The sequence below is a fragment of the Numenius arquata genome, chromosome 2 (assembly GCF_964106895.1).
Source record: "Numenius arquata chromosome 2, bNumArq3.hap1.1, whole genome shotgun sequence".
In the NCBI taxonomy this organism is placed as follows: domain Eukaryota; kingdom Metazoa; phylum Chordata; class Aves; order Charadriiformes; family Scolopacidae; genus Numenius; species Numenius arquata.
Genome location: NC_133577.1, coordinates 105478654 through 105490754, shown reverse-complemented (window position 1 = coordinate 105490754; position 12101 = coordinate 105478654). Strand labels below are relative to the sequence as shown.

Below are 12101 nucleotides of genomic sequence, written 5' to 3'. Positions count from 1 at the left end.
GAATGCAATTTTCAAAACTTCGTATTGGAAAATGGGTCACCGTGTTGGGAATTAGAGAACTGGATGACTATTTTTGGTATTGGTGCGACTTTAAAACTTTGCATGTCAGCCATTTGCAAACATTAACCTCTATTTACTAAAAAACTTTGAGCTATACAGATGATAATCAACATCCAAGCTTTTCACAACACTGATGTGGTTACATTAATGTGGTTTAAAACACATGAGATTACTTTTACAGCAATTACAGCCAAGAAAAGGAAAGTTCTGTCCCTTCAGATATTTCAGACTGATCGCTTCAATGAGTCCTCTACAACATCAGATTGCAGATAATAATGGTGTAACTTCTATTTTAATTAAATTGTGTTTACTATTATAACATACTTAAATCAGTGACTCCAGTGTATGCTAAATTTTTTAATGGTTTATTTCCCTCAGAAGTTTCTAAAGCTGAGCTGTGAAATAGAAGCAGAAGACTTCCATTTCAGTACTGCAGTAAGGTTACTATACCTGTAGTTATGATAGAGATGAATGCCACAGCAACAAAAAAGACAACAAAAATCATTTCTATCCTCATCTGGAACCAGCGCAGTGTTGACAGGTAGAGGAACCAGCTTGCCGTGTGTAGGTTCAGGGCTTTGTGAAATAAGGTCTCAAAATACGACTGACGCCCGAAAGCTCTCAGTGTCCACAGCCCTTTTAAGCTTGTAACAAGATGGGTGAATATTGGACTCCTAGCTGTAAAGTGTTTAAATTAGAAACATCATAAACATTCATAAGCAAATACCTTTGCTATAACGCAAATACACAGCCCTGTGCTCTAACTCACAGCAGTACAAGTATTGTCAGTGTTTAATTTACATATGTTGTTGGAATGCATGACTGAAGTAATCCCAGCACAGGCTACACAACAGTCTTTGCATGAATGGGTTGAAACGCCATTCAGTGCATTGCCAGGAAGGGATCACATTAAATCTTCACAGTTAGCATATTACTTGGGGAAGCTCCTGGCCAGCTGTAAGATGCCATGAGAGAAAGGCAGCTCCTCCTCAGCCAAAATAAATTCCTACAATTCCAGTAACTCTGCCAAGTGAAGTTTTTTTTAGCACAGAGTACTTTAATGCTTTGGATTTCACTGTACTGACGTGGTAGTTTTAAGCAGATCTTGCATTCATGAAAAGTGGTGAGCCAATGCTGGATCCCCATGAACATCAAAGAAATTTAGATTTAGGTCTGAGGAACTTCAGAATTACACTTAAGTAAAAGGGAAGATGATCACCAGTGTTTAAGATTCAGGACTGATTTCCTCAGGATCTACAAGTTTGTTGTAAAGCCAGACCACAGTGCCTGATCTGCAAACCCACACTTCAGAATGAGGTTTTCCATTTTGTTGGGAACATGTAAGTCTTTTAATGGGGTGAGAGGAAGGAAATGTATTCAAATAACTTACTCAGAAATACGAATTTTTTGCAATCAAGATAGATCCATTCTAATTTTATTTTTATAAAGAAACAAACTCATAGGGCACATACCAAGTCTGACCACAATTTTTCAAGTTACATTTACTCTCAAGAAAACTGTATGTCAGGACTTTATTTGTTTTCAGCTGCAGTAGTGATAAAGCCCAGCTTCAAAAACATCTTCCCCATTGCTCTTTGGCAGCAGAGCACTCAGTATTGGCTCAGTAACAGCACTGGCTTTAAGGAGATACGTGTTCTGCTCCCAGAGACAATGGCATCTTGCAAGAGAAAAGGCAAAGAAGAGGTGAAAGGGTGAATCACTTCTCAATTGATTTGTTGTGGATTTAGAAGTCTACCAATTTTGCTGCTCCTACCTTCAGATTCCAGTTGTTTCAGCTGCTGAGAAGTGTGGAGGAAGTATGCCCTTAACACAATAAAGGCTGCTATCACAGGCACTGATGCCAGGAAGATGTAGGGTTGTAATATTGAGACTACTGTTATAGCGCCAATCACAATCAGTATTAACTGTAGAATGAAAGAAAAATACTATTGATATAGTAAACTTGTCATTTTATAGTCTAGAGATTGGTGATGAATCTCCTTCCCATGGAAACAAACTACTAATTTTTTCAACAAACAAAGTGCTAACCTAAGTAGGATTTGCAGCTGAGAACAAACCTCCATGGAAAGATCATGAATAACTGAGACCAGATCCACTACCTGTTAAAATAAGCTGCCATCTTTTCTAATAGATGGAAGAAGCGTTTTCCGTAGTACAACCAGTATTGCAGGCTTCTAAATTATGAAGCCACACAAAAACAATGGCAGCTAAGCACTCACTCTCCAGTTAAAAATGTAAGAATGACACTTGCGATATCTGCAGCGACCTCCCAAACCTACCAGTGCTGTCCCTGTCTTGTCTGGACCAGGTGTGCCAGACTGGCAGGAGCTGAGTGCCAGTCTCCTGCAGGTTCTGGGCCAAGCAGTTTTTCTAAGGGTCAGAAAAAGTGGGAAGTCACACATTACCACTTGCTCAAGGGACTGTAACCCACATATGAAACTAGACCTACTACTTGTCCTGATCAGAAGACAGGAAATAAGTCATAAGAGGACTCGTGGTATGAAAAATTAGCAGTTTCAGGAGAAAAAAAAAAAAAAAAGAAGTTTTAAGGTGACAGACGACTGAAAAGGAACAAGAACATTCCATAATCTATTTAACCCACCAGAGTCCACTACCTTTGTCATAAGACGTCATCCTCAGTAGCTCCAGACAGATTCAGCTAAATCAGGACTTTGTCTTTACTCTAGAAGCACCTTAAGTACTGAGATTGTTTTTGTCTCATACCTAAATCTAATGAAAATCAAGTATATCAGTGTACAGAGAATAGCAAAGTTCTGCTTTGTATCAGGGCATTACTTTTCACGCTAAACTACTTCAATCTCCAAATTTATCAGCCTAAAGCAACTGCAAATGGACAACCTGGACAAAATTATGAACATCGCATTGAAACATCACTGCAAATGACCAGTCAGCAAAGATATAGATGGAAAGCAAAACTAGTTTCACATTAGGAAGAAACCTGCAGTTGGTGTGTTTGCTACTACATCCACATAAATTCAAGGAAGTATTTAAATTCCCAGTACTCCAAGTCAGAGGTCTTTCACAAACAGGTAAGCGTGTTCCAGGTTTCCTACCCTCTGTTTTCAACAGAAATCTGAGCAATGCAATAGCAGCATCAAAGTTTATGAAAAAAATTGCTCTAACAGCTGAACAAGTTAATTCTTTCACTATTTTCCTCATTTCTCATAAAAGAGTGGTGACACACGTGGGCGATGCTTGTGTAGGCTGTATAGCACTAGTCTGTAGCAATGCAAGAATGGATTTGTGTTTATCCATTATTTCAAACTGCAGAATTTAGTACCTCTTGTATCTCTAATTGTTAAGTGAATAAACTGTTCAATTGACATTGAATCAAGTTATACAACTCTCACATTACTTGCGATTACACAGTCATACAGTGACTGCTTTAATTCCTGTTTCCATCATTTGCTTGAATTTCGCAAAGGCCACCATGATGCCATATTGTTCTCACTGCTGGTATGACAGTTATTTCACTAAAAAGTTGAATATGAAGATTTATGTTATCTCATAAAGTCCAAACACAAAGTAAGTGTAAAGTTAAACAGAAGATGACACCTTGTCTAAAAAGGCAGTAGCAAAAATCAACACACAAGCCAGCTCCATTGGCATATGCTCAGGGAATGGCAGCAGAGGGCTCATGCAGCCCAGTTACGAGCCAGAGGTGCTGAGCTTTCAGCCCTGGGATGAAGGCCAAATGGGGAGACACGTTCCAGTGCTTCCTCTGTGTCATCATTTTGGAAAAGGCAGCTAGTGGTGGAGACAGCAATTCAGGAAGAGTTCAGGGTGGCAATGGCTGCAGCAGCCAATCTGATTAACCAATGGGGATTTATCATTTAGGGAAAACCAGTCATGACCACAGGTACAAATGTCCAATGAGTTCACTATGACCTTTAGAGTGGGACTATATTAAACCGTAGGGATGAACATGTCACATGAAGGATCTCCAAAAAATAATGACCACACTGTAAGGACTGGTAGAAGACTGTGATGGATGTTAAAACCAGTGGCAATGCCACTGCCATCATTAGCTTGCTACAATTCATACCCAACACGTACAGAAGCAGGTCAGATGGTTGTCAGAGAATCTGCTGTCTCCTGCCCTTGACGCAAAGGTTAATACTCCTTCTTTTTTTATGAGCAACGGGGTATATGCCAGTGACTGGAGAGTAACCCTGGCCTCTTTCATCTTGAAGTCTCATTCATCCTGGATAAAAAGTCCTGCTCTCTGAAAGGGAAGGTCCCCTGCTATGTCTAATACCTATAAAAGTCCTAAGGAAAACTGTGTCATGACATCCACAGTGGCAACAGAGAAGGAGGCAGTGTCCCTAAACAAGGAGTTAGCAGGATCCATCTACCAGCCCTTTCTCACAAAAGAAGGACTAAGAACCAGCTCTAAAATTTTGCATTAAATTCTTGGGAAAAGCTGAGAAATCAGAATGACATATGCAAACATAAACTGAAGGCTAGCAGAGACCAAGTCTTCATCTCCACAAGACTCAGATTTAGGCACCCCAGTACATTTAGGAGTTAACCTTTTCTGTAGATCTCTGCACCTGGGAAGGAATAACCACATTCACCAGTACAGGGTGGAGGGTGACTGACTGGGAAGCAGCACTGCAGAGAAGGCCTTGGCGGTTCTGCTGGACCATGAGGCAGCAATATGTCCCTGCAGCAAGGGAGGCCAACAAGGGCAGCATTGTCAGAAGATCAAGGAATGTGATCCTTCCCCTCTCTTCAACACCAGTGAGACTGTGTCTGGAGCGGGCTTCCCAGTACAAGAGAGATACAGGCATACTGCAGTGAGTCCAGTGAAAAGTCTTGGAGATGACAAAGGGACTGCAGCATCTCACATACAAGGTCAGGCTGACTGAGCCGGGATTCTTTAGTCTTAAGAGAAGGCTTAGGGGGATCTTACCACTTTGTATAAATATATGATGGTATTTATTATATTTATATAAACTATAAAGTTGTGTACATATGCAAATATTTTTTATAAATTATACATGTGTTTAAAAATTATATTCTCTTTATATAAATCCCAATAGGTATTTGGTGCAGAGCAAATAAGCCTGAGCCAGATTCTCCTCAGTGGCACCTAGTGTGAACGTTAGAGGCAATGGCACAAGTTGAAATGCACAAAATTCCATTTAAACATAAGAAAAAATATTTTTATTGTGGGATTGATCAAACACTGGAACAGGTTGTTCAGAGAAGTTGTGGAGTCTCCACTGTTGGAGATATCCAAAATCCAACATGGCTGTAGCCATGAGGAACATGCTCTAGCTGACCCTGCTTTGAGCAGAGGGGTTGGATAGACCCTAGGCCTTAGGTCCAGAGGTCCCTTCTGACTTCAACCATTCTGTGACTTCGCAACAGTCACAGAAGGAGAAAGTCATATGTATAACTTCTCTGTATCTCAGAGGACTCTGACTTTGTTCATTAGCAGAGTCTGAAGCTGCCAAGCAAGCCTGAATCTATGGAGGATCAGAAGATTCCTCTTATCTGAGGAAAAGCTGGTACTGCAGCTTTAGTGGTGGAACACTAGTGAGGGGTGCCGGGATTCACACAGAGCCACAAAGTCTCAGAACAGGCAGGATGGGGAGCAAACAAAACACCTTTCGTGAGAAACACTGGAATTGCCTCTGCCTCTGTATTTCTTCAGTGTTCTCTTTGGTGTGGATGAAACTCCAGTGCATGAAGTTTCCCAGAAGGTATGTTGGAAACAAGCCTTTCCATCCAAAAAATATAGAGTTTGCAATTCTATGACTCTTAGGGATGTGAAATTCCCGCAAGGAGTAATCTAAAGGTCTTCTCTGCGCCTTCACAAATAGTTATCCAGTGCCTGATAGACTCAGCTTAAATCCCAGAGACCCAGGGGAAGTCACGAAAATGCAAAGGATAAAAGACAAAATTAGGCAGTCAAAATTGTGAAGGAGAAAAAAAAAAAAAAGCAGAACTGCCCAACTGAGAGCTGAAAGCACACCATCATGGGTCAAACTGCCCTATGAGGCAGGCCTGTAAGAGTTTCCACAGAAGACAAAAGAACAAAAAAATAAGAATATATTCAAAAAAGAGAAGGAAATTAAGGGTGATGCTAGTAAACTGGGAACAGAAGAGGCTAAGGAGGTTAAAGTCATGAAAATGACTGAATGCAATCAAAGGCTAGCATGAAAAAAATATTAATCTTGAGCCAAGACAACTGAAATAAAATGAGGAATGTCCTTTACACCTTTGAAGTTGAATATGGGCAGCAGCAGAGATACTTGTACTGTAGGGGTCTGCAAGGCAAAAATGTTTCTGAGCTTGAGGGCTAAAAGTGGTTTGCACAAACAGTGGAGGTACATATATAGGCAAGTACTCAAAAAAGAGGCAATGAAGTTGACTTACAAGATAAGCAGCTATGTAAATAGATATAAAGACTGAAATAATGGAAGATAGATTTAATTCCGGTTGTTATTTCTTCTTATTAATACGATTTCTTTTGCATGCTGTACGACTGAAACTTTACAGTGCTTTAAGACAGCAGAAATTAGAACTTTTATTCTACAAACCTGAATGAAGTCAAATACTGTAAGTGGAAGTAAGTCATCCAGTATTGCTGTATCTTTTGAGAATCTGTTAAGTATACCACCTATGGATTAAGAAAAAGAAAAGAAAAGAAAAAAAAAGTCAAACATTTCAACTCCCCCAAAATCCTACATTTATTACTTTTACAAAAAGTACAACTTTTTGTGAATACAAAATACTAAGGATAAATATAAGATTTTTCCTAGTACAAGCAATTCCATTACAGCTTAGTGGAGCTACAGCTTCTTTCCTCAGGGAGGAATCTGGCTCCACAACTTCTGTTTCAGCTCTTGGAATCTTGAAAAAAACCCAAGGAAAACGTAATAAAAACAAAGAAACATAATTAAACTGGACAGAAACAGAGGCACAAGGCATAGGGTCTGTACCCCTTAGGCAGGAGGATCTGATGATACACAGATAATTTGCACATCAGCATTTATACATAAATATTTAATGTCCATATTTAATGTATATGAAATATAGGCATTTATGTGTATGAGCGTACACCAGTTTCTTAGCTTCTGAGCAGAATTACTGTATTAATCAACAAGTAACAACAGAATTAAGAACATAATGGGAAAATGAAGGAGAAGCCCTACGTTGTATTGTCATTTATCAGTGTCTCCTGTACGCACCAGTGTCTCCAGTGTACACCAGTAAGAAGGGCACGGGATAGGAATTTAATGTACAGCAGGAGATGGAAGTTGTTGCACCAGTTATACAATGAACTCCATATCAACTCCAGAGCCAAATTTGAATACGCATACCATTATTCACACCAACTGATGTTTTATGCTATTTTAGTAGGACTACTCATGAAATAAAGCACTCTTTATCATCCACACCTGACTCATTGTCACTCACCATGTAGCTGACTATCTTTCTTATTGCAGTTTTAAACAAAGTCTATTCATTAGAAGTTAGTCTAGTTTTATTGCCTCAAACAGTTAACTTTTAATTTTCTCCAACTTACAAGGTGATACTTCAAAATCAGAATTGACAACTGAAATATGTCACACTTAAAGTGCGATCAAGTTTCATTAAACGATTCACAAATTACTTTATATGGCAAACTTTTAACATTCCGCTTGACTGAAAATGTAAACGGAAAGCAACAGTATCCTTGAACAGAATGAAAACTGTTTAATTGAAATGAAACCCATACATGAATCAATCAGTTCCCATCTCCATTACCTGCTTTCCAAGAGTTGAACGTTGACATAGGTGCATGAAGAACTGCGTGCACCATCTTTTGATGAAGAGTTTTAGACACTGTTATAAGCGTATGCACAAGGGGCAAACCTCTGAAGATTCCCATGGCAAGCAGGGTATCTGCCACTCCCACGTAGATATAAATGATGTAGTAGCTGCTAGTGTCAGTGACAATCACAGGAGGTTTGTCAGAGGTACTGTTTTCCGATTGTGTTGCATTTACTTTCGAAGCTGCCCTGTGTGATGGGAATTAAAAAAAAATGTATTACTGGAAATTGCTTTTTTTTTCTCTTTTATTTTCTCTGCTAAACAAATAGTACTGCAATGTTTATTTGTTTTAAAACTATGTTAATGGTTAGTTATATGTATTTCCAGTAATTTTTTAAATATTGGCCTGTATGTATAAAATAGAAATTATGAACCACCCCATGTTTCATTAAGGAAAAGTTACTCTGTGTGTGTTCTGGGGCCAAGGCAATAAATAGCTTATTCGCCTCCTCAGATACCTTTGGTGATTCAGGAGCCTATCAACATTTGTAGCAATTTCTGAAATTAGTTGCAATTCATAGAATCACGGAATGGTTTAGGTTGGAAGGGAACTTGAAGATCACCTAGTTCCAACCCCCTAGGGATAGGCAGGAACACCTTCCACTAGTCCAGGTTGCTCGAAGTCCCATCCAGCCTAGCCTTGGGCATCCACAACTTCTCAGGAAACCTGTTCCAATGTCTCACCACCTTCATAGGGAAAAATTTCTTCCTGATATCTAATCTACATCTGCTCTCTTCCATTACCCATTTATCTGCCATAAATTGTGGCAGAATCTATTAATTATTTATAAAAAAAACAATATAAAGGAGACACCAATTTCTCAATAAATGATCACCACTACTTACTTTTTAAGAAACCATAACCCAACAAGAGAAGCAGCTACCTGTGACCAAAGAAAACAGAGTCAATTTTTTGTCTTGTCACATTACGTACTTTTTCTTACTTATCTTCTTTCACTAACTTTATAATTGTTTGCAGAGACAGCATTATAAATGCATGGAACTCAAACTTCCCTGAAGCATTAAACCCTGTCATATCTGCTCCTCTTTCCACAGTAATCATTTACTGCATCCCACCAGGAAAGCTACATTTAGATTCGTTTTACAATCAGGCTCTCAAGTGCCTAAATATTCTTTTATTGGTTTTTTACTTTGCTATTAACAAAAGCTTGCTAATGCATTCTGAATGACAAGGAACATTCACTGTATGCTTTAACATATTTTAAGTTTTAAAGATTAATATTTCTTGATGGCCCTAAAAGAGTAAATCTCTCAATAACTTCAAAGGCAGCTATTCAAATATGAATGTCAAACCTTTAACATTGTTGGTTTTGCATTGTTGTTCTTCATAGCTGATATCTACATTTGATATATCTATTTGTCTGATATTGCTCAGCTGCTAGTTTTACATAAGTCTCCACATAATTTATTTCATTTTTTAAGGGTAGAATGCAACCCTTTTTGTTGTGAAATGCTTCAGTGCTCAACAGAAGCTTCCTCAATAACACATTTTCTTCTCTGCCCACTAAGACACTGGAGCTCTTCATTTAGTCCACCACATTTCAGTTTGCCCTATTTCTGCCTATGATCTTTCTTCCAAGGGTCCAAACACAGTTTCTAGCATCCCTTTCCCATGTATTTTTATGGCACTGGTACAGGAATGTATTATGATAACACCTCAGCAAATAATTAAAGTCTTCTCCTTGGGAACCACTAACTTTTGCAGGTCTTACAGTAAATAAACTTGACCATGATACCCTGATACAATTAATGCATTTGTAAGGATCAGGCTTCTTTCACAATCTCCCAGCAGAATTCTGTTCTGATCTTGAATCCTCATAACAGAGGACCTTCCTTTTTTTCAGCTGGGAAGATGAAGGTAGACAATACTGTTGACAGAATAACTTCACAAAGTCTTTCTGCATGTTTCCATTCATAACTGCTCTTCTTCCAGTTCAGCAACCCTAGTCTCTGGGTATTACATCTAGGAAACACAGTTTTGAGCCACTTAAGTGAGCTACACCACCTTCCCCCCATCACACACACACCCTACATACCCTGCAACCCTAGAAAGAATACACAAATGATGCCCTATTTATGGTGATATGTGTGGACACACCTTGGAACCTAGAATACAAAACAATCCATTCTGAATCTAAAATAGCATCTCTAGCATTTGCACATTGCAGGTGTACATAGTCATTTTTCACTACCATGAAAATAAAACTTACATGATAAGAACACCCACACATCTAAATACTGTCATGCTTTCAGAGGTGACTTTAAAATTTGGAATCTCAAACTAGATCTAAGCTCCAGGCTTTATTCCTGGTCCAAAAGAACTAATTTACATTACCTGCCACATAACAATAGTGTAAATTCAGGATACCATCCATCATATCCTTCTCCAGGTTTGATGATACTGGAAGTTTGAATGCCACCACAGGACAGCTAAAAACATTTCACTGACACAAATCAGCCAGAAACTACTCCTATATTCCTAATGGATTCTTCTCTTATTTCAGTTCATGTTGAAAAATGCCAAGAGAAACTGGTACCATATTTTATAAGTTGACATATGAACACAATCTCTTTAATCTCCCAGTCCTCTCCCTGAAATACGTTCCTTCCCTCAAAAAAGTACTTGATTTAGGACATTAATTGTAAAGGAGACACATACTATGAGACTATATAGGCTAAGTCTTTTCTAAATCGGGAGACAAGACAAGAAGCAGGCAATTTCTGTTACAAGAAAAGTAATCAGACTGATTATGGCAGTATGATCAGATATTCTTCAGCACTTTTTCTGACAGTGCTTTCCATTGTACTTGGAAAATGTCTTCACTGCATGCTGCAGGAACACCTCATCCATCTTTAAATGCCATCACAGCCATTCAGCTCTCTGCCTTATTTACCACTCTCCTTTCACTAGGAGCAAAGCTACACATTTTTGAAAGCAATTCTCCAGAATTTATGTAGCTGCTCATCTGAAAAAATCTAGTTATTGTTGTTAATCCCACAAAGCTCTACAAAGATATCTTCTAATGGAAAAACAAGACACCTGCTATAGGGCAACAATTCTTATTTATGGTACCATGCAGCAGAAAATAACTGAGATAATTTGAGTAGGTGGGTCTTCTGCTACCGTGCACTAATCACTATCTTTGGTGAGAAATGCTTATCTAAACAGTAGAAAAGTCATTGCAATATCATTTAACAGCAGTTGCCAATAAGTTAATGTCTTGATGCTTTATCCATTTATCCTTTTATCACAAACAACAGTTTGAACAAACATCATTTGTAGTAACATGACATCAAGCACAGATTTTCTTACCTCAAGTAAGAAGACAGTCACACAAAAAATCAGAACAAAAATCAAGGTTTTGTGGATGGTAACATATCTGAAATAGGTATTCCATGTGGTAACAGTGCCCATGCTTTCAGCATCACCAGTAAAGCATTCCTGTCAAAGAATTTGTAAGACCATACTCAGAATGACAATATCAATATATAAAAATTTCTGACACAGGTATGTTGTCATTCTTACCGCTAACTCACTCCAAATAATTGAACTGCAGCATTCAAATTGGCTAATAATGGCTGGAGAGGAAGGTACTGACTAGTTGAGTCATCTTTGATATAACAACACAGAGAAACAACCAAGATTTGTCCAGCACTACTAGAAGCCCAGAAATGGTTAATCAATAGTTATTTTCTTTCAATGGAGATTATTATTGTGCTGTTAATTTGTAAATACCCTGTGGGGTTTTTTTTCCTGCCAAGATCAATAAAGCGAAAGGAAAAATAGGCAGTGCTTCAGCAAATTATGAGTTGAAATGTTTCTTGTAGACTTCTTCCCATCTAGGAAACTACTTTAGAAAACTTTTCCTGTTCTGTGAAAATCAGCTGTCAGTTTTGAAAACAGAAAGAGTTCATCATGACCAGTTGATAGTTATTAGAAAAAAAAGGAATTTTGCTCCAGTTCCTGGTATAAAACTCAACCTCAATTGCGTAATTCTCAGCACATCCATAAAAACAGAGTAAAATCCATCTTACTCCTCTGATCATTATTTGCATCAGAACATAAGCTAAGCAGTCTGACAAATTTGTCAAATATGATCAAATTCCAATTTTAAAAACTGTGCTAGTACTTCAAATGTATTTTATTTTTT

General features: G+C 38.3%; 1 protein-coding gene across 1 annotated transcript in view; it reads right to left on the bottom strand.

The window, feature by feature from the left end:
- CFTR (CF transmembrane conductance regulator) overlaps positions 1-12101 on the bottom strand; it is an 89985-nt gene that overhangs the window by 26419 nt on the left and 51465 nt on the right. Inside the window, exons 15-20 of the mRNA XM_074168020.1 lie at positions 11264-11392; positions 8776-8813; positions 7864-8117; positions 6654-6733; positions 1835-1985; positions 511-738 (exon numbers count right to left, since the gene is read on the bottom strand). Of these exons, the coding sequence (XP_074024121.1) occupies positions 511-738; positions 1835-1985; positions 6654-6733; positions 7864-8117; positions 8776-8813; positions 11264-11392 (880 nt within the window). The remainder of the gene's footprint in view (positions 1-510; positions 739-1834; positions 1986-6653; positions 6734-7863; positions 8118-8775; positions 8814-11263; positions 11393-12101) is intronic.